The following is a 23,482-nucleotide window of genomic DNA, read 5'->3' as shown; positions in this document are numbered from 1 at the left end:
AAACATATGAAAAAGTGCATAGAGTGAATCATACCACTGACTTAATTGGCGCGTTATATACTTTCTTCTGTCCTCTTTGAAGACAGAAGAAAGTAGTCATTTTGGAATCAAATCGGAATGCCAACAGCATTTTTGGAATTTTTTTTCTCCCATCCTGTCATTGAATCTCTCCAGCCGGGGTAGTCCAATGCAAGCACCGACACCAATTGTTCTATAAAACTCATGAACAACTCTTATTTGTTATCCAATACAGTGTGCATGGATTTTCTTTCCGATCCCATGTTAGCTATAATCCTACCTCTTCTCTTAATCTTTATTTTCTCCAGGAAATTGCAGCAAAAGCATGGGAAGAAGTATCATCCTATTGGTGGCACCATATTTAACCAGCTTCTGAATTTCAATAGGTTGCAGCACTATATGACTGATCTTGCTTGGAAGTATAAGACCTACAGGCTGCTCAGCCCTTTTAGGAATGAGATCTATACGACTGACCCAGCAAATGTTGAGTATATACTTAAAACAAATTTCAACAATTATGGCAAGGTATAACTTGATTCACAAAATGCATGACTTGCTGACAGAAATAAAATTATTTGAAAGATAAGACGGTGTATTTATCTACGTACAGATATAGAAAGACAATGCCGCTTATCACATTACATATTTGGTAGCTGGATTATCAATTACTAACGTTAGCACTGGCATCCCGAGCTGGTTGAAGCTCGCTAGTTCAGCCTATTACCTAAAAAATTATGGCATCTCCAGTAGATGATAAAGGAAGGTATATAATATTAAACATTTTCTGAAACTTTGTGCAGAATTGTTACCATAACAGCATTCTGAAGGATTTGTTAGGTGATGGAATTTTCACAGTTGATGGCAATAAGTGGCGCCAACAGAGGAAGGTATCAAGTTATGAGTTCTCCACAAAGATATTGAGGAACTACAGCAGCATAAAAGAATGTGGCAAAACTTGCTCATATATTGTATGAGATTGCTAACTCCAACCAGATAATGGATATTCAGGTGAGTATGCTACACTCAAGATTTGCATATGAATCCGATGATCCCATCTGAGTTCCAACCATATAATGACTGCAGGATCTCTTTATGAAATCAACTCTAGATTCAATTTTTAAAGTTGCATTTGGAGTAGAGCTAGATAGCATGTGTGCTTCAAGTGAAGAATGCAACAATTTCGGCAAATCTTTTGATGATTCTAGTGCACTGATCCTTTGGCAATATGTTGATATCTTTTGGCAAATGAAGAGGTTTCTAATTATTGGATCAGAAGCAGCACTAAAGAAAAATATCGAAGTAGTTGACAATTTTGTATATAAGCTAATCCATATTAAGGTTCAGCGTATGCATGATTCAGAAAACGATTCAGCTCTAAGTGAATCACACCATACCTCAATATCAGTTGGGTAAAGCCTTGATCTTAGTTTGTCAATTTATTTATCTGTGCAGATGAAGAAAGAAGACATTTTGTCAAGGTTTCTGCAAGTAAGCGAGACCAGTACAAAATATTTGAGAGATATTATTCTTAACTTCATATCTGCTGGCAAAGACTCAACAGCAACAACACTTTCCTGTCTCATTTACATGCTCTGCAGGCATCCTAGCTTGCAAGATATGGTTGCACAGGAAGTGAAAGATGCAACCAAAATGAGTGAAATAGATAATTTTGCTGAGTTTGCAGCCAGCATGAATGAGGAAACTCTAGGAAAGATGCAGTATCTCCATGCAGCTATAACTGAAACTATCAGACTTTACCCCCCACTTCCAGTGGTAAGGAAAAAATTGACCATATGTATCAGCACGTGACGAATTTTCTCCTTGGAAACCCATGTTGGTTAGTTTAACAGAAAGGACAGACAAATTTCTTCAAATCTGAAAATTTTTGGCATCCAAATAGTGAAATGAAATACCAAGCTATGCATAACAATTCCCGAATAATGTGACATAATTATTTAAATTCTTAAAATTTTTAAACAGATGGTGGAGTGGAGACGAGGTTCAAACTTTGGATCACCTACTTTGATACCATAATAAATTATTAATTATTCCAAAAGTTTAAGTTGTTAGGAAATAGTGAATTTAATCTAACCATAATATTAACTATGGTCCATGCCTTTTACGTTATCTGCCCCCTTTGGATACAGGATGCAAAGATCTGCTTTTCTGATGATACTCTGCCTGATGGTTTTAGCGTGAGGAAAGGAGATATGGTGGCTTACCAACCGTATGCAATGGGCAGGATGAGATTCATTTGGGGTAATGATGCAGAAGAATTCAAACCAGAGAGGTGGCTTGATGAGTATGGTTTATTCCGGCAAGAAAGCCCTTTCAAGTTTACTGCATTCCAGGTTAGTAGATGTTTTTTCTGTAAAATTTCAAACTCATGAATCATGCTTCAAGCGCAAGCTCACTACTAGCTCTTCTGGCCATTGCTTGACTTACTGTGAAGCAACATAATGCACATCAGAGTGCAAGTATAGTAACATAACATGTCTAGGGTGTGACCTTCAATTCAAGTTCAGTTCAATATTAAAAAGATGACTAGTGGTACTAAACCAAGTCTCTCATGGTGCTGGTTAACAGGGTGGCCCGAGAATATGTCTAGGAAAGGAATTTGCTTATTGGCAGATGAAGATCTTCTCCGCAGATGAAGATCTTCTCCACAGTCCTGTTAGGCTGTTACGTGTTCAAATTAAGCGATGATAAGAAAGCTGTTGATTACAGGACAATGCTTAATCTTCACATTGATGGAGGCCTCCATATTCGTGTCTTCTGGAAACATGGAAGTTAACTTAGTATTACTCACAAAGGAAACAGATGCTCAGTTGGTTTTCACTGTATAAGTCTTCATGTGGCAAAAAACCAGCCTGCATTATCCCTAAGTTGGATAATAATACGGGCTTTCAACTCGTTAGAAAGTGAAAAATCTGTTGGGCCACATGCAGTTTTTTTTTTTTTAAATCAACAAATATTTTTACTAAAATTTTTTAAATATTCTAGCTAAAATTGCTAGGCCAATATCTCAAACCAATAAAAAGATAAATTAATCACACACAAGAACACCAATATTTACATAGAAACCCTTTCTTCTTGAAAGGAAGAACTACGAGACCAACTCCAACCATATATTCACTCTTATAAAAACAATTACAATGTCTTCTCAAATGTATGCCCAAAAGATGAGTGCACAATAAATATAAAAATCAACAATTCTCTAAGAATTAGTAAAAACTCGCCCTAACTGGGAACTCAACCAAGCTTAGGGAGAGCTTGGGCTTACTTGAGGAGAAGAGGGAGTGAGTAGCCATGCACCCTGTTGGATAAGGATAATAGGATGCTACAACGCCAAGGTAAACCCAAGGAAGTTATAGATAGGAGACTTGGTGTTAAGGAAGTTCAGTCATGCTACAAGGGATTGCTTAGGCCGAACTAGGAAGACCCAAACAAGGTAACTAGTAAGAACAAGCAAGGGACTAATCACTTGGAGATATTAGAAGGCAAGTCACTGCTCCACGCCATACATGGCACACTGAGAACTGGAAAAGATAATACTCGTATGTAAATGTAACATCTAATCACTGCCATTATTAGATAAAAGTACTTCATTTTGTCATACTTCTTGTGTCTATAGGAGGAGATTAGGCCATTCACGTAGCGAGCCAAGCATTCTTTTGATATCTCAATGAAATTTGTAACATGTTGGATTACAAGCCAAGCATAAAATCATGAACTGAATCCTATGTATGAGCAAATGACTGGATTTAAGCAAAAGAGTTTTTTTTATCACCCCTTGTATTACATCAGATGACAGAATTGGTTCAAAAAATTAATGACCACATGCACCGTTTAAAAACTCCCTTAGTGCTAGAATCACACTAAATAAAACTTTCCTTAATTCCTCCATCAAAAACCACAGATGCATCCTTATTTTTTTTTTTCATGAGTACTGCAGAAGCATCGTTGTTAGAGAAAACAAAAATTAATTAGTATTATGTTTGGGGGATGCAAAATTTAATAAATAATTATATGTAACTTAAAGAATATATTTCAATTATATAAGTAAGATCAAATAATAAAATACAAGATAGTAAAATTTTAAAAAATCAAAAACAAAAACAAAAACAAAAATTACCTTAGGTTATATGATGAGACCAAACTTTTGCCGAGTCTTTATTACAAGTCTTTCAGCCTCCTAGAATGGTGGAAGACAGCATGAAACCTAAGCTTTCCAAGCACTCTTGGAAAGTTTATCCACATAATATAAAAGATATGACTGATACTTAGAGAGGTAAAAAAATACTAAAATGACGTTTTCATTAATCTTTAGACCCAAAAAAAAAATTATATATATATAATGTTGTGACATGGGGTTAGTTTTCACTTTTCAGTATACATAATTAGACTAGATTCCACAATAATACAAGAGAAAATGATCCACCACCTTTCTTCATTTCCATTCATAACAAAATTTGTGAGAGCACGAGCCCTCAAGTCCTCAACAATAAATACACACCTAAATGTCATGCAAACATAAAAGACATGGATTATAGGAACATGGGCATGCATCATTTGAAACCTACTAAAGTGCTGGTGTAGTCACTGGAGAAGGAAGTTGAATCCCTGGCCTTGAAGCCCATCCCTTGCGGCTCCTATATGCCTCGATAGTTTGCAACCGAATCCTCTCTTGCGAAGCATTTTGGGCATTCTTGAATGCCTTCATGATAATATCAGTTAAAAAAATGAGATTTCTTGTCAATGGGAGATCATATTTATCTGTTATATAATAAAACAAAAATATATGATAATACCTTAGGAACTGAAGTCAACTTTGGTGGAGCTTCAACCACTTCTCCAAATTTTATCTTCTCACGCCCAGGAAAGTCCAGCTCCTCCCCTGTCTTGGCCTTTTTATGTTTCTTCTTCTTTTCTTCCAGGTACCTGTATAAAATTAAGGTTTACTTACATATCTGTTAAGCAAAGGCAGCATGCCTGAGCTGAGTAAGAAGTTCTGGAAATTTTTACTCTATTTGCTTTTGCCAGAACCATGTAAAATTACACACCGCAAAAAGATAATTGGCATAATGTGGTTTTTTAATATCAAACTAGTTAAAAAAGAAAAAATAATAAAGTACGATTTGAATTGCTTACTTTTTCTTGCGCTCCCGTCTTTTAAGACGAGTATCTGAGTTCTCCATAGGTGTTTCAAATCGAAGGTCATTAACCTGCTTTCTCTTTCTTTTTTTCTTTTTCTTTTCACTTGTGCTGTTTTGCACAATATCATCACCATCATCTGTATCCTCAGATGTCTTCAAATGCTCATCATTACCTCCATCATCCATCGCACTAGTTCTTAAGTCAGCTCTATCCTTTGGACGGGATTTCTGTAAATTTATCAGACATAACTAATCAGCACAAAATCTGATTTTTTTCTGAAGAACTAAAAGCTTGATAAGAAGAATCAGAGTTGTCAGGAAAACTACTAGGGGCTTAGGGCATGAATAATGGGGTCCCCATAAAAAATTTAAAAAAGAAAAGATCAAGTCAATCACCCATTGATTGTTACAATAAAAACTCAAGCATGTGTCTCGTAAAATTTATTTCCCCATGGAGAAAAATTAACAAGAACAAGAGGCCAAAAAAAGGGAGGGGGAGAGCAGAAGAAATTGATTATGTTTGCAAGAGTTGTAACATAATAAAAATAAATAGTTGTTAGCTTATCACGCTGTGCACCCCTAGTGTCAGCATCCAATAAAAATTAAAAGTAAAACGTCAAACTGAACTACTTTTAAACCAAGCTCAATTGTAATTTTTCTATTAAGTTTTCAATTATAAAAGATAGACAGTCATCAGCCAATTAGCTATAGCTCAGCTGGCACTTCCTCCTCTCATAATAATGGGATGGAAGATGAGGTCATGGGTTCAAGACCCACTGGATGTGTATGTGTGTATGTGTATACCAATCAAAATAGATAGTCAATCATCAAAAACTCACTATTCATAGTGGATTGTCAAATTCTTGCATAAGCAATGAAGCTTTCAAGGATTAATAAAGTTCCCAAAAAGGATTTAACTTTAAAGGGAAGTATCACACCCATGTTTTCTAAACAGAACCTAATCATAAATCTAACGACTTGACGATACCCAATACCCTAATACAAGTTTACATTCTACAACTATCATTGCCATTGGAAGCATGAATTCGTGATTCAGCCAATGAAAAACAGAGTATCTAATAAAAAAATGCAACTCAGTTTCATCCTCAATGCTTAGCACCTTATATATCATTCTACATATTCAATCTCAAGAATTTTTTTTTTTTTTTTTAAATCTCAAAATTCATTATTAAAACACATTTAATGGGAGCAGAAAAAAGCAATAAAGCACAGCCCCAATATCAACAAATCACTACAAATTAGCAAAAAAAAAAACTACAATGATCATGGATTGGGCAGAAAAGAAGTGAGCGCTATAGAATTCCAATTAATAAGAATAAGAATAATTGAAACTTGGGATTAGTTATGGAAGAGAGAAAACAAAAATTAGAAGAAACTTACTCTATTGGCTTGACCATCCTTTGCAGCAGACTCTGAAACAAACACAAAGCCATCTGAGAAAGATACAAAAACCTATATATAGGCATATAGACAGGAAGTGCGAGAGAGAGAGAGAGAGAGAGAGAGAGAGAGGGAACCTTGGGGTTTGGGGGAGAGAGAGGAAGTGAGGGACATGAGCTTGCGGAGTTTGGAAGGGACAGCGTCGATTTGGGAGAGGACGGGCGGCGGAGGGAGGCGGCTGTGGCCTCCATGTGCGGCTGCGTAGTTTTTCTCTCTTCTTTTCTGTCCTTTCCTTCCCATCTCTGAATAATATGATATGTTGTTTAGCGAGTTGCGAATAGCTAGCAACCCTACTACTTTTCCTGCTTTGCTTTCTTTCTTTCTCGCTTCAGTTTTTCATTTGATTGGTCGAAAATTACGACCTAAAAAGTTCCAAATTTTTTTTTGCCACAATTGTTCTTGCGGTAGATTGCCAGCGATGGGAAAAGTGGTAATTCCCATGTAAAAAAAGAATTACCTTGTAACTATATATTTTTTTCAAAATAATACAATTTTGCTAACAATTTTGTTAGTTAGCAATTTTATTATTTAGAAAACTAGCATCTCGAGTTACTATAGCAACTCGAGTTTAAGAAACTCGAGTTAAAACTAAAGTCCACATGGAACTCGAGTTCCTGCTTTTTCTTCTTCCTTCCTTCTTTTTCTTCTCTCCATCTTCATTTTTCTTTTCTTTTCTCCATTGCCGTTCCACTCTCTTCTTCCAAGCCCCCAAAACTCAAGATGGTTCTTCCCTTAAAATAATGACCTTGAAAGCAAAGCAAAAACCCAAACCTAAACCCCAAACCCTTAAAATAATGATCTCGAAATCGAAGCAAAAACCCAAACCCAAACCCAAAAATCACGATCTCGGCATTGGGTTTGACAATCTTGACATCGAAGCTGCTTGAATTTGACAATCTTAGCTTGGGTTTGATGATCATGGCACCAGAGCGGCTTCTATGTTTTCTAGGTTGGTCTGTCTCCGATGGAATATTTGGGTTTGAGGGAACTCGAGTATTAGAGACTTGATTTCCACATCAACTTGAGTCTTTATCACTCGATTTGCTACAATGAACTCGAGTTTTCAACACTCGATTTGCTACAATGAACTTGAGTCTAAGAGACTCGAGATATTAGTTTCCTAAATAGTTTGGAAACAATGCTAACTAACGAAATTGTTAACATTTTGGTGTTATTTTGCAGATTTCTCCCCTTGTAACTCATGAGACATAGTCTCTTAAAATATACACATACACGTGGGACTCATATGAGACCAATGTTGTTAATTCCATTTGTTCATGTTTAGGTTTCCAATTTGTCTATTAAAACAAAATGTTTCGATTCCAATCAAATCTAGCTCATAGTTTGAAGATTATAAACAAATATTTAAATGAACATTTAACACTAATATATACTCATCACCAATAAAATAATAAAAATCAAATCAAAATAATATAACATTATTTTTTGCTTCTGCAGTATAGGTCTAGTAATGTTGTAATAGTTGTCCAACTCCTCTGCTTGTTTTATAGGTTTCTAAGTATTGTTTTTGAATTCTGCAGAAGTTGTTTTCTGCATTATTGTTCTGCTGTTAGCTGAGGGTTAAATATCCCTATTTGTCTATGTAATGTTCTGATGTAATGTTGTGCTCTATGCAGAAATAGTTTGTTTTCCTGCATAATTGTTTTGCTATTAGCAGAGGGTCAGAGGTTCCGGTTCCCCTGTTTTATTTTTCAGGGTTCTTATTTATTGTTCGCATATTTTATCAAATAAATTTCTACCTTTTATCTCAAAAAAAAAAAAAAAAAAAAAAAGGATAACCAAAACAAAATTAATCGAAATAACCTGGAATGACTTGAAATGAACAAAAATTTAGCCTGAGGTGGAATGAGAGGAATGTCCACAGCAATGTGTGAAAACCCACGTAATGCTCAGAGGGTGGTCTCATGAGAAATTTTAAGAAAATGTGGGTGGTCTCATTAGAAATTTTAGAAAACCCACGTAATGCAGAGTCATTGCTTAACCACGGCAACAAAACAAGAGGGTAGCTCTCTCTTTTCTTATCCAACATTAACATTAGAACAGGACTAGTGAGGCCATCAACTGGATCTCTTCAATCAAGTGATCATATAGGGCCGTTGGGCAGTGGTCAAATTTCATGACTAGGACAAATTCAACGTCATCACACTCAAAGATGGGACACAACAAATACCAATCTCCTTATGAAAACACCGAATTTTCTTTTTCATTTAACATTATTTTTGAAATATTTTAGTTAGTTGTTATATTTCAAAACTATGTAGCAAACTAGCATCTCAAGTTTCTAAAACTTGAGTTCAAAATATCCCCTGAAAACACCTGATAGTCTTCTATGGCTCCAAAATATAAGAATTAAGTCAGTCATTTACCAATGGCAGTCCTGAACATATAATGGGCTTACATAATGGAAGGTAATATAAGATCCAAGAAAGATAGGATAGGGAGAGAGAAAAACTAAAGTCCAATTGACATAAAAACAGTATAGAAAGAAAAACATGGAAAGAAGTAACATCCACTAACACCAACGGTTATAACAAGATGCAGTAATATAGATTTCTTTGGTTTAGAACATGGGACAATTTGTTTCTCAAAAAAATAAAGGTTAAATTTCAAACTACACCTTAAAGTTCTGAGAAATTTGAATTTTAAAAAGTTTTAAATTTTGGATTTTACCCCCTAAAGTTATATTCCATTTGCATTGGCAACCCTTCTATTTATATTTTTCGATAAATGCCACATAAGCTTACCACAGATGTTTAATTCATTCTATAAAGCAATGTTACAATTTTTTTAGCCTATAAAATTTTTAATAATTAAAATAAAAATAACATAACATCATTTTATTGGACAAAATAAACAAGCATGACAAACTTATGACACTTAATAGAAAATATGGACAAAAGGGCTGCTCATACAAATGAAATATAACTTCAATAAGTAAAATCCAAATTCTAAAATTTTAAGGTGTAAAATCCAAACATCTCAAAACTTTAAAAATACAGTTTGCAATTTACCCAAAAATAAAAGAACATGACAATATTTTTGTACACATTGGAATAAAATTTAGGCCTGAATGTTGGCCGAAGTCTCAGGAATCCAGTAAAATTACCATGAAATTAAATGTTTAATAATTACCACAAAATCTTATTTACATATTTATTTGTATTAATGATTAGATGAAACATCAGGCAGCTTCATGATGGGGCAGCCTTCAATACCTCAATTCTATTTACCATGATTCAATTCTGTTTGACTTGAGATATATGGGTCTATTGAGCTACCGGAGAAAGCAATTCACGGTAGTCTCTATCCAAAAAGAATACAGGAATGTATATACTGTACTTTCATTTAATTTTCTATAACAAAAATTTTTGATTGACAAAAATGAACAGCCTAACCTCAGACCCTAAAGATCTTCAACCTCAATGACAGCATACTTACAACTCAATTTTTGTTTCCTTTAAAAAACAAAATGCCTGAATACATCTAACAACAACGCACTCTATAGATATACATAGGATTGCTCTGCTAGACTAATACTTATGTTACACCCACACAGACGGCGTTGAACGAAATTGACTTTGATTTTGAACAAGGCAGCCAACAGGCTCTTGTAGTATATCTGTCCTGGTGGTATAATAATGGTATCCATGTCTTTTGTGTTCCGTATCCAGTAAAACAAATATTGAAGGTCTAAAACTACGACTTTATGAGGGGTCTGAGCCCATCACCTTCCCAACCAAGCTTGAGCATGTGATCCACCACTTTCAAACTCAACTGCAAGCAAAAGGCAGCAACAGCGTGACAACATTTCAATTTAGAATATGCATTTACAGTGATTGCTACTTATTTCCTTTTTTCTTTTTGCAGGGTAAAGAAAATCTATTCTGTTCTTAAAATACTGTTTCATAAAACAAAAAGTTTATTTTAATTAAACAATTTTGCTTACATCAAAGTAACAAAATAAATTGATGGACAATAACAACAATTAGAACATTAAATAAAAACTAAAAGGTTGAGGAAATTTCTTTTTCTTTTAAATATCTATTGTATTCCATTATAAAGATGAAGGAGCTCATGTAATTGAAAGTCTCAAACGGAATCAATTTGTTCTTTTGCTTAAGTGGGAAAATGTTATGACCCATGGACACATGGAGTTGGAAGGAGTTGCTGAGTCAGACAGTGGCTAAGTTATTGGGATCAAGATATTGCCTCACGTAGTAGCTATCATTAATTCAGTTGTGTTAGGATAATGTGTATTTGAATTTGATTGATAATTGAATTAAGTTGTTAGGACTTAGGATGGAGTCTATCTTGTGATAGAACTCTAGCTGATAAGATTAGGAGTTATCTTGTTAATTTGAATTCCAGTTCAGTGTATTTAAGCATCAAGATGAATAAAATGAGGCAAGCAGAATTTAACCCAAATATTCCTTCTTCCTTTATCTCTAGGAGGGTAGTCGCCTCGAATACGACTAATTCATCTAATCAACTGCAGTTCACTGCAGACAACCACCCTCAGTCCCCAGAATAGATTGAAAGCATTTGCTGGTTGTTAGCAATGTCCTTCATAGATTCTTCAGTTTTTTGTTTTTGTTTTTTTTTCTTCTTTTGTTGAGCATCATATGTTCTTCAGTTAATCACATGAAAAAAGATCATTTAACAAAACATTTGAGCATGGTTATCCCATTAAACAGTGCTAAAAGGAGTCAAAGAAGATTCCCCAGCTCAAATAGTAGCATATTGCTCTGCCATGGAGTAAGCAATGACAACATTAAATACAAAGAATAACATAACATTTAACTTACAGCTGGATCTGTGAATATTATCAACCGTTTATCTGCAGTTGACACCAAGAGATTCGTGTTATCCTTGTTTAGAGCCAGAGCTGTAATATCTTGCCCTTCACCAAGCTCCAGTATATGAAATAACTGCAGGATTAGGTATTATTGCCTGTTAGTAGGGCATGAGCCAACTTACTCATGAGTTATGACACCAAGCAAGTAATTTGTGAGCAAAATCTAAGACATCAAAATGAAAAATATCCATGTTAAATGCCATTCGTAAGACATGCACAAGAGGCAAAGAAAAAAAAAGAATAGATAAAATGAAATTCCTATCATCATGTTCTGTTCTGTCTCATTGATATTATAGGAATGCTAAGTTTTACAAAAACTTATTCAGACCCAGGGCATGGCATGGAAGGAGAAAAGACAAGAGTGCTTAACAATTTAGCCAAGTTCCTGTATCTTAACAATGCGCTTTAAACACCAAAACACACTCCAGCACCTCAACGTACCAGATTTCAAGTAATTTGTGGTTAACACCACTAATATAAGGAGAATAAATATGATGGATTGTTGTACCAATCTCATATGTACCATGCCTCCTACCTTAAGAGTATGCAGATCCAGGAAGCCAATTGAAGGCGATGGAAGATCCAATCTGTTGCTTTTCCCAGTTTCATCTGATTCCAAATCAAGATTTTCAGTCCCTGGCTTCTGTAACTTCAGATCCCATCTATTATTGGCAGTCATATCATTTTCCAAACATGAATTCATTCCAATCAAAGCACTCTCCCCGTCCAAAGAAATTTCCAAGCAACTGATGCTACAATGGAAAGGAAGTTGTGCTCTGGCAATCAAAACCCCATTAAGAGAGAAGGTACTGAGAGTTTGTTGTGATTTATTCCAGGCCATTACAACCCCCTGAGATGAGAGACAGACAGCATGGGCCTCCACACCAGAAAGCCTTCTTATCAGGCGACCCCTTCTTATAGAATGCAAGAGAATATCTGAATAAGTGGAGCATGAAACCACAACTCCCAGATCTGAGTTGACACAACAACAGAGTATTTCCTGGTGGTGACCCCGAAGAACATGTAGGGGACCTTCAATACGACACCTCCTGCTTTTGTCTGCTAATACGTTTGATGGAGTAGTACTGCTGGTTGAAGTCGGTGCCCCTGTTCCAGTGGAAGGCTCTAATATGCTGGTTGAGCGAGAAGTAAATGCCCTATGTATTCTCCAAAGTAATACCGTCGTGTCCCTGGATCCCGTCACCAGGTAGTTGCTATCAGGTGAAAGACCAAGACAAGTAACTGGAGCACAGTGCCCATGGGCTGTTTCTAAGGTTTTTGCACCATCAGATGATATTAGCTTGATACTATTATCCAAGTGTCCACCTAGTTACCAGCAGAAAAGGTACAAGACAAAGTTAATCTAGAAGTGCAATAGCAAATACTTATCTCAGTCATCAAATTCAATGCAGGCTGAATTTTAACATGCAGCAGTGGAAAAAGAGTTCACACTAGAGACATATGTAGAAAATTCAAACAACCATAGTGCAAATAACAACAATATATTGTAAGTTAATAACCTTCCGTAGGGCCCAGGGGAGGATTAAGTCCAACAAATCCAAGTAATAAAAGACAAAAGTAACATTAACATGACATTGGAAAGGACTAACTAACATTTCCTAGGCTATACATGCTGCTCTCATTAGGCTCCACCAGGTTTCCAGGAACACCAGAATGGCAAAGAAAATGAAAACACAAGTGATAGAAATAGATTATGCCAATTCAAAATTCTACATTGTTTCCTTTGTCTTTTCAACTATCTTCTAGGGAATCAAACTAAGCAGAAATGTCACACAGACACACCTACACATTTCTAACGTTAGTCTTCCTTCAGTGTGAAAATTAATGGGCAAAGAAAAAAAAAGAAAAGAGAGAGAGAGAGAGAGAGAGTTATTCAGGGTTCAGGTATGTGGATTCCAAAATTTTCATTCTCTCTTATAGGCATTTCCGAATTCCTTATCAGAAATCAAACTAATAGATAGAGCAAACACACATAAAATTTAATGGAAAATGCACTGTTACCATTGATTAAAAAATATGTCAAACATCCTAATGTAATATGAGATTTAGATGAATTTGAAATTGAATAAATAGAAAATCCAAAAATAAAAAGGTCACCAGTGATAAAGTTAAAACCCCCAAAATTGATGTATTCAGAAACAAGTACCAAATTAGCTTTCCATTCTTTTTCTTCCAGTTCCATTATTTGGTTCTCCTCAAATGCAGCTCAGAATTTTCTAAGGGTCTACTGCCTTTAAACATCAAATTCCAAATTTATTACTAGTTTAATGCATGCATGTACTGTGCACCTATTAGCCAAGACATTTCGACAGAGATGGCTGAACAATTTAGCACCTGCAGGTTTCTCGGATACTCACAAAAGCTATCTATCAGAATCGCACTAATCTGGTATATCAATAGAAAATCCTATGAGTAAAATAAGTACTAACTATTAACCATGAATAACTTGCTGCTCTAGTCGGTTTCCTCCACCTTTCCAGTAACACAACAAAGCACAAGATTAGTATACAACAACAACAACAACACAGCTTTAGTCCTAAAAATTTGGGAAGGAAAAAGATTAGCTTCAATAATTTTAATCAACCTCTGATCACTTAATAGCCTTTCAGAGAAGAAGAAATGCCGTATAATTGATGAATGAAATGTGTAGGGATGAAAGTAATTCTTTTAAAATATTACCACAAATGGTGTAAGATATGCCTAGGTTGACAACACTGCTAACCTGATAGGTTCTTTACAGATACAAAAGAGAAGCAAGAATGCAGAGTTGCAAGGTTGTAAGCTAGTAAAGTCCTATTATTAGATTAAAAAAGTACACAATGAACTCACAGTATACCCAAGGAAAGTGTTTAGCAAAAAAATACTTCATCAAGTTAAAAAATTCTTACAATTTTTTACAGGAATGGAAGTACTCTACTTGATATATTAAATTCAAAGTACGTAAGGTTAGAATAAAAACTAAATATATGCTTACCAGTAATAATTTCATTGTCACATGTAATTGAAACTATAGCTGAGCTTCTGATCCCAGATGTGGCAAATGCTAGAGCTTGGGGAAAGTGCCACTCGTCAGCACCAGATCCAGCTGGTCCTTTGAACATGCGCAGAAATGTTCCACCAGCAGAGCTGGCTGAGGCTCTGCCATGTTGAAAGAGGAACGGTGTACCCTGACCATCAGGTGTGTTGGGCTGCCACTTGTGCTGTGCAACACGTGCCGCTGGGGCATTGATATCAACAATTACAACAGTATCTGAAGAAGCATGAATGGCAGCTGCAGGTAGATTGCAGCGTTCAGGTGTTGGAATAGCATATGGTTTGACTTCTTGAGGATTGCGAAAGATGGTCTGACAAGTAAAACTACAATCAGGATCATCTTTTAAGTATATACTTTATCAGATAACAGACACCATAACAGCTGAAACCTCAATGTTAACATGAAAACTCAAGTGAAAGGAGTTTTTATTATTTTTTTGATAAGGGGTTGTATTTGGGGGGGCGGGGGGGAGGGAGAAGACAACTCATGCACAAAGGATGTACAATAGCAGTACACCGTTATCATCATTATTATCATCATGGATGTACCATTTAGCCTTACTGGGGCATCTTGCAATATTTACACACACACTTCTTTACTTTATTTACCCCAACCCACTCCTATTTTATCAGCCACATTGTCCTTAATTTCCCCATCTTTATGCATTATCAATTCAAGATACCAAAAGTTATCACCCCTCAATATCTTTTGATGAACGAGTTTCACCATCCCTTCACCTCTATTTATATACTAGATTTATTCTCTGGATGGGCAAATAATCAATTTTAGTCCTATTTAATGTGGTCAACAGCAAAAGGCAACCTTGAGGTGCCAAGCCCTTGTATCACCTAAGGCACCAAAAAGACGCTCAGGCGAGCAAAGTGAAGTGCAGAACTCTAAATATAATCATTACACTCTTTTCATACAAGGACCACATTGTGCTCTTTGATTACAAAGGTAGGACATTCAATTCCATCAAAAACCCTCCTGTTTCTTTCATAGCACAAATTCCACGACACAAATGGGCATGACTTGCCACGCCTTAGCTACTCTATGGCAATGAAATCATCCTTGCCAATACTCCAAAAGATCAAGCCCAAATTTAGGCATCACCCAGACTAGTCCAAACAATGCAAAGACAAATGAACATATCTTTGTTGCCTAAGAACATTTAAGTAGCAGGTCATCAATAGACTCCCTGCTTCTTTAACACATACAACAACAATCAATAATCAACAAGATGCCTTTTTCGAAGTTGTCAATTGTCAAGGCATTCCCTAAAGCCGCATTCCACATTGTGGGACCTTGGTCATCCATATGCTCTTCCAAGGGAAGGGAAACCTGTAGAACCCCTAAGGGCATTATAGCATGATCGAACCTCAAACATGCCTTTCTTGTTTGGTATCCACAAGGCTCAGTTTTCACATGTCAACGAAGGCAAATTATCATAGAGCAACTCAAAAAAAGAAGCAACTGATTCCATTCCCAATCCTGATGACATGAGGATTAATGTATTGGACCTCACCCTCATAGGTATTGAACAATTAAGATGTTGAAGCCTCCTTGTCCAAAATCTTACTCAAGAGCTGCTCATACAAACCATGAGAATTTGAAGAATGGCTTCCATCCCCCACTGATACTCTTCTGACCCCAAGGCTACTCTGTTATCAACCCTCCCCAAACTTCACCATATTCAGCATAGATTACTCTCCTCCAGAGATGGTCCCTTTCCGCTCCAAACCTCCAAGGCCACTTCCCTAAGAGTGCCAAATTAAAAGAGCTAAGCTTCTTGATACTCAAATTCCCTTTCTTTTAAGGGTGAGCACACCACTATCCACCAAGGAGAACTTCTGAGGTATCACCAATGCCTCCCCATACAATATATATCTTTGGAGTTTTTCCAATTTATTGGCCACATGTGTAGGCATCATGAACAAAGATATTAAAATAAAATAAAATAAAAGAAGATAGCATACTCTTAATCAAAATCACCCTTCCTCTTTTTGGAAAGTACACTTTTCCCACCCTACCAACCTTCTTACCACCGTTTGAACTCAAATCATATGTATCTAATGCTCATTAGGAATAGTTTGAAAATTCAAACCAGTAGCAGGCTCTATTAATCTAAAAATAAAAATTTAACAATATTATATAAAATCTTCTAAAAACAAAAAGTAAAAAAAAAAAAAAAAAAAAAAAAAAAAAAAAAAAAATCAAAGCTAAAAGATTATATGATTGAAGGTTTTTTTCCCCTTTTATTTATTTTTTCCTTTCTTTCTTTTTGCTGAATTTCATTGAGGTTCTCACTTAGGCTTTAAAGGCAAGCTTGAGTGCTCAGCCGTTCACCTAGGCTCCAAAGGCAAACACCCTATTTAGAGGAACCTTGCCTCAAGGCTTCAAAGGTGCCTTGCCTTGACCAAGCACCTGGCTCGCCTTTGACCATACTGGTCCTATTTACCTTTAAACCCTTATTATTTAAAGTATCCCTCCAAACTTCCAATGAGTTAGCTCTAGTCTTATCAACTAACAACAATATCATTTGTATAAAGCAGACACCATAGAACCTTCTCTTGAATAGAGTATGCTCATTCATAATTAAATGTGAAGAGATAAGAACTTAATATTGATCCTTAATACAAACTTATTGTGATAGGAATGCTTATGATACCTCATTGGTTTTCACATTAGTTATCACACTGGCATACATATCCTTAACGAAATTAAAATTCTTTAGAGTAGCCCTTTTCCATTTCAAAATCCACCAATTGCCTTTCTAAATACCTTATCATAAACTTTCTCTAAGTCAATAAAAACCATGTGAAAATCTCGACTCCTTTCTCTATTTTCTCCATTAAATGCCCAGGTAAGAAAATAGCCTCCATTGTTGTCTACCCTAAAATAATACCAAATTAATTCTCTGATATTGTTGTTTCATGTCTCAACCTGTGCTCAATTACTCTCCTAAAGCTTCACGGAGAGACTAATAAGCTTAATCCCCCATTTTGGTTTTAAATTATCATGAAATACATCCCACTACCAGCAACATAATGGAGATACACGACACCTCCATAAAAATCTAGGGGGAAGATATAGAATGCTACATTAAAATTAAGGACAAAAACAAAAAAATTCCATATGTATAAGAAATCTGCAGAAACAAATTGAACCCAAGAAAATTAAGGTTCAGCCAAATGAAATTGATTGTTACCTGCAAATGAAGAACATCAGCTAATGGCATCTTCTTCAAATGAGGGACAGTCAAAAGTTGGGATGGGGTTTGTCCAAAGTATGCAATCTGGTCTTGTGTAGCGCGCTGTTGTACCTTTTGTTGGTACAAAAGAGGAAAACAAAATGAACATAAGTAAGAAACAGAAAAATCGAAGAGCAATTATGGCCAGCAAAATAGACTTACTGGGTCCACGATCTTATCAATATCGACTGTCCCTTCATAGGTGATATAAAAGAATACATTATTTGCCAATATAGCTTCTTTGCCCCGTTGCTTATACCTGAACGTTCCAATTCAATGCAGTAAACACCAGATGAAAAAAAAAAAAGCTCCAAGTTGATTTCAGTATGACAGCTTTCTAATATCTCTACCATGGTTAACAATTGTCTAAAGATTAAAAATGAAATAACAGAGCAATATGATTCAGAAAATTATAATTCCTGTCACAAAATTGGGATACCTACCCAAATATAAGATCAATCCACTCATGCAAATGGGCAGATACATGCTCGCTCTCAAGAGCCATTCGATGCTTATGAATGAAATCAATTGGGTTTTCAGCCCAAGGAGGAAGTTCAACAGAATCTGATATGGTGAATATAAATCAAAAGAGAACATTCAACTTCAGTTTGATGGCCATCAATATTGATCCATGTTACTAAAACAAAGTAATTTGAGAAACATACCAAGCTTTCCACCTAATTGTGTTGTACCAAAATCAATTGAGTTTTCATTGGTCAAGGTCTCAGGGAGGTAAAATAGCTCAGGAACCTAAGGTACAAAAACACAGAAAATTTATTTCAAATTCATAGCCATTATATGAAATTGAAAAGTAAACAAGGATGAGAGATGTAATTCCTTCATAATAATGATCATACACATACCAATTCCTTCACATCACTCATTTCCTCAAGAATTCCATTCCAAGTACCAGCAATATCTGAAAACATCCGATCTGCATGATCAAATTTGCCACCTTGCAATTGAATCGAGAGAGTTGTAAATGGTTCAACCCTAACAAGGTAATATAGAACCTGTAATAGAAACACAAAAAATTACAGAGGTATCATCATAGTGTCTCCTAATAATTAAGAAACTTCACCCAATTGATACTGAATTTAATTAGTACACAAACACAAAGAATGTTGTATAAATATCAGAAATGACAAGTTTCAGAATATTAAATCAAACAAATTGCCATTTTTCAACATAGACTGCCAGATTACCAAAGAATAAAGGTGTCTTGTCACGAATAAAATTGTACTTTGAGAAATGATAAATCTGGAAACATAGATTTTTTTTTTAAATTTTTTTATAAGCAATTGAATTTAATTGAAAGGCTCAAAAAAAAAGGGGTCGCACTGCCCTAGTACACAGAAAGTGTACAAAGGAGAGCCAAATAAAAACATGGCACATTTTATATGATATAATGAAGATAATAGATGTACCTAGAATTTCACATGAACTTTCAGCAAGGAAAGCTCAAGTTTTCCTCAATTCAATAACTAGCAATCTAGGGTCCAGTGTGAATTGCAAATTTTCGGTGTAGACAGCTGAATTACCAAAGAATAAAAAGGTGTTTTAACTTTGAAATAATTTGAGATCTATGCTCTGAGAAAATGACAACCTAATTGGAAAACAGGCAACATTTGAGATGTACCTAGAACTTCCTGTGAACATTTAGCAAGGAGAGTTCAAGTCTCTCAATTCACTACTAACTAGCAAACTAGGATCCAGGATAAATTGCAAAATTTTCAGTGTACACAGCCGAATAACCAAAGAATAAAAGGTATTTTAACTTTGAAATTATTTGAAAACGACAACATAATTGAAAAACAAGCAACATTTCATATAAACTAAGGCAAACAATGGATGTAAGCAAACTTTCATGCTAACTTTTAGCAAGAAAAGTTCAAATTACTATTGAATTTGTGAGTTATCATAATTCACTACTACCCTAGCAAAATAGGATCCTGAAATCAAACCAGAAAAATTTTCAATATATAAATAATAATTTTTTTTAATTATGGATTACACACAAGCAAAATGATATTTTGCAAAGCAAATAAAGAAATATCAAACATCATCAAATTCCTCCGGGGAAGGTCCACGGCTCGCAGTCTCCAACTTGCAGCAATCATCAAATTCCTCACTTGAGTAATTTGAACCCCTAATCTCACCCTCCAACCAATTACTAACGAAGAATGGAGTTTCAGATGAGCTATAACTCATTGGGCACAGCAATTACAATATATTAACACAGCAAAAACACTAATACAAAAAAATAAATACAAGGGAACACCTACTGTTCCAGCACTTGAGTAGTGTGAACCATAATGGAATTTGGGGATGACAGGATCCTCAAAGCTAGAATATCTCTCTTGGAATTTTTTGAGACGGTCAGGATTCAAAGCACCAACAGGCTGTAAAATATAAGGCTTTAATGACACCATAAAATTCATAATTCTACAATGACAGGAAGAAAAATTCAAATGATGCCACCTTTGAAAGATCTCGATAAGAAGAAGGATCAGCGAGATCCAAACTTTTTGAACTGTAGTCAGAAAGAATCCAAGGGAAAACTGGATACTGCAAGAAAAATGAAAAAAGCTTAGTAACAGATGCTCAGAATTTCTCCATATAAAATGAAGAACTGTTGAGAAAAATCAACCTGAGTGATGTCATTATAACTACGACCAGCCAGGGTATTCAGCTGCATCAGATATTCAAAATTGCTGATCTGCATGAGAGTTGTGATTATACAGATTATTATTCTCATCTCTTTATGGGACATATTAAAATTTAAGAAATGAAAGCACTAAAGCTATATAACTGCAAACAATATTCCTGACAATGTGAAGTTCACTCTGAACTCATACCTCCCACCTTGCCCAACGTTCCATAAGCTGAGTTCTCTTCAGGAGTTGATCAGGTCTCTAGAATACATAAATAATTAAATTAGTCCTCAACTATAAAGGCAAAGATGAAGGGGGAAATCCTTGCAAAAATTATAATCCTGCACTGAAATCACTCACACACATGAAGCTAAATTCAAATGTCATAGAGATCATGTCTAGTATTTTTTTTTTTTTTTTTTTTTTAATGTTGTGAGTGTGTTCGAATAAGCTTATTTTATTTAAAAAGAAGCTATGTAAAAGTGTAATACCTAGAATAAGTGAGATTTTAAGCTCACATTTTAATTTTAAAAACACAAACCCTATGATTGGGGGTATCTTGTAACTCATTAGTCAATATCAAAGTCTATTTAATCTACAATTGTAATTCTTTAGGAGGCTCTATCTTGTGAGTTTTCTTCTTACCTAAAAAAAATCTTTATTACTTATAAAGAAAATTCCTATTTTACACTTCCACAATCAGACAAAGAGTGCATTAGGTAGGGTGGAAAAATGAGAGGATAGACAAGGGTGAAGAGAAAATGGAAGATAGATTGCAATTCTAGCTTGTTTGGTAGAACAAAAAAGTAGAAGAAATGAAAAAAATGAAAGCTTATTGCTTTCTATCTAGGTGTGCCACTTAAAATCTTCCCAAAATGGGAGAAAAATGTCTTAAATAGGTGATTTTTTTTTTTTATAAAAGTCTAACATAGGTGATTTGACAATCTAATGCCTCTAATTTATTCAATAAAAGGATATAATAGAATTTAATACAAGATGCTTTATTCTCTCCACTTTTCTCTCCCTCCTAACAAATGTTAATCTCTTCTATCCTTTTTTTTTTTTTTCCTCATCCACTTTATATTTTCTTTCCTCTCACTTCTCTATCTTCTCTACCAGACAAAACCTAATGCACTCTACATGCCTGTCATGTATACCAAATATTACATTCACAAAGTAGCTATCTGATTCATAAACTCAGATAATAAATAAATAGAAACTTTAGTTTGAGCACTATCTGGACGGGAAAGCTCCATGTCTAAAATTCTTTGAAATTTAGTAAGTTTGACTGGAATGAGAGGATATTTAAACCAACAATGGAATTGACAGATGAAGTTATTGTGGGTGTAAAAGTAGAAAGTTTATACCTTTTATATTTTTGCTAACAAGATCCTTACACAACACTGACAGACAAAAAACTTTCACAGAAAATTATCTACACATATAGCAGGAGGAACAAGATGCAAACCTGAGTTGCCAAATATATATTGTTCAAATGAGGAGGACGTGCTTGAACAATAGCTCGATATGCATTTCGCCGCCCCTCAACACTCTGAAGTATAAAAAGGGGGGGAAACAAGAAAAAGTAAATGTCAACAACAGGTTGATTAGCAGGCATATTGCAAGGATTGGAAACAAATACTTTTATACTTTTATTATTTACACAAGCAAAAAGCAAAGGAAATGGAGATGATATCTTTCAAAGATGTACCCCAAAATCAAAGAAGAAATTTGAGCGGTCAACCATGAACAGTTCCAAAGCACTCCTTCTTAGGAGATACCTGTGGGGAAAAGAACCCAGTAAAGGGAGATGAAGAACAGAAACAAACAGAAAAGTATCAAATAACTTAACATGAACAGCTGAGAGGCAATGGCATCACATTATATTACATAACTACAAAAGATAGTATGAGAAATAACATCTCAGACTTAAGTGAGGAGAAAATGAAAGAAAAGCATCTTTCTTCACAGCAAATAGATGTTAAGTGGCTTAATATCTTTGTGTTGGATAACTATTAAGATATATCAAATCCATAATAGCTGGTTCTTTTTGATAGGTCCATAGTAGCTGGTTATTGCCATTACTCAATCTAGCCTTAGTGTTTAGGTAGAGGTGGCAATTTGTGTTAGCATGTCGGGTTCATGTTGTGTCAACTCATAAGTATTTGATTATATGAGTCAACAATAACTTGACACATGTATTAACCAGGTCAGGATTCCTCAACCCTAACACGACCTGTTTATTAAATAGGTCAGTCGTGTTGACCCATTTATTAGATTTTATCAAAGCGAAAAAAATACAAATTTTAGTATATACCCAATTGATCTAAACTATGAAAAACCAAACAAATAGATTTTTTTAATATCAAATTTAGAACTAGTGAGTAATTGCATCACAAATAATCATTAAAAACTAAAGCATATCTCAATATCTCAAATATTCAATCAATATGTCAAACAAAATAACCTTAGTTTTACTTATCAAAAAAAAAAAAAAAAACCTTATTTTATAAACCTATGGTTTTGAAAGGTATATTGGTAAAATGACATTTAGATAAACATGTCAGATGAGTCAAACAGGTTCTATGGGTTGGACACAAACACAACACATTTATTAAACGAGTTAATTGTGTCAGCCCGAATATGACACGAACCCATTAAACCTCAACTCATAACCTGCCAATCTCGTGTCGTGTTTACTGATTGTGTTGGATTTTGCCACCCCTATGTTTTTTTTTTTGATAGCAATTGCCACCCCTATGTTTAGGTGCCTAAGGATTATAGGTAAATCAGAATTTGACCAAGTTAGTTCAGAAATGGAACCATCCACTACATTGCAATGCTGTTTTTTTGAAAGAAACCAAACTGTAAACCTAGGTTTGATAAGAAGCAATGAAAATTCCATATGTTACAAAAATAGATTCTCGAAGGGCGAACAATTTTGAAAACCATTTTCCATTTTCCCTAACCAAATGCGTTTTATATAGTTCCATGAACCAAATGCCAGTCCAT

At 35.1% G+C, this 23,482-nt stretch overlaps 2 protein-coding genes and 1 pseudogene across 7 annotated transcripts in view; 1 reads left to right on the top strand and 2 right to left on the bottom strand.

The window, feature by feature from the left end:
• Positions 1-258: 258 nt before the first annotated feature.
• Positions 259-2,951, top strand: LOC126696498 (cytochrome P450 704C1-like; annotated as a pseudogene).
• A 1,492-nt stretch (positions 2,952-4,443) lies between these two features.
• Positions 4,444-6,996, bottom strand: LOC126697069 (uncharacterized). Its single transcript, XM_050393898.1, has 5 exons — positions 6,713-6,996; positions 6,576-6,607; positions 5,170-5,402; positions 4,830-4,959; positions 4,444-4,735 (listed from the first exon to the last, which is right to left on the bottom strand). Exons 1-5 carry the CDS (start codon positions 6,873-6,875, stop codon positions 4,601-4,603), a joined length of 693 nt encoding a protein of 230 aa, XP_050249855.1. The 5' UTR covers positions 6,876-6,996; the 3' UTR covers positions 4,444-4,600.
• Positions 6,997-9,850: 2,854 nt separating this feature from the next.
• LOC126697064 (BEACH domain-containing protein C2) overlaps positions 9,851-23,482 on the bottom strand; it is an 83,388-nt gene continuing 69,756 nt past the window's right edge. For 5 of the 6 annotated variants that reach the window (XM_050393888.1, XM_050393891.1, XM_050393887.1 and 2 more), the window contains exons 18-32: positions 22,182-22,251; positions 21,939-22,022; positions 20,675-20,731; positions 20,467-20,535; positions 20,298-20,384; positions 20,102-20,218; positions 18,680-18,829; positions 18,482-18,566; positions 18,260-18,380; positions 17,979-18,075; positions 17,775-17,888; positions 14,507-14,876; positions 12,047-12,837; positions 11,462-11,584; positions 9,851-10,430 (exon numbers count right to left, since the gene is read on the bottom strand). In XM_050393888.1, the coding sequence (XP_050249845.1) occupies positions 10,353-10,430; positions 11,462-11,584; positions 12,047-12,837; positions 14,507-14,876; positions 17,775-17,888; positions 17,979-18,075; positions 18,260-18,380; positions 18,482-18,566; positions 18,680-18,829; positions 20,102-20,218; positions 20,298-20,384; positions 20,467-20,535; positions 20,675-20,731; positions 21,939-22,022; positions 22,182-22,251 (2,413 nt within the window). In that variant the 3' untranslated portion in view covers positions 9,851-10,352. Of the gene's footprint in view, positions 10,431-11,461; positions 11,585-12,046; positions 12,838-14,506; positions 14,890-17,774; positions 17,889-17,978; positions 18,076-18,259; positions 18,381-18,481; positions 18,567-18,679; positions 18,830-20,101; positions 20,219-20,297; positions 20,385-20,466; positions 20,536-20,674; positions 20,732-21,938; positions 22,023-22,181; positions 22,252-23,482 lie in introns of those variants that run through there. The other variant, XM_050393892.1, reaches the window with a different exon arrangement.

Source organism: Quercus robur, chromosome 8 (genome assembly GCF_932294415.1).
Source record: "Quercus robur chromosome 8, dhQueRobu3.1, whole genome shotgun sequence".
Classification (NCBI taxonomy): Eukaryota; Viridiplantae; Streptophyta; class Magnoliopsida; order Fagales; family Fagaceae; genus Quercus; species Quercus robur.
The sequence above is the reverse complement of the archived record's forward strand: the minus strand, read 5'-3'. Positions and strand labels throughout refer to the sequence as shown.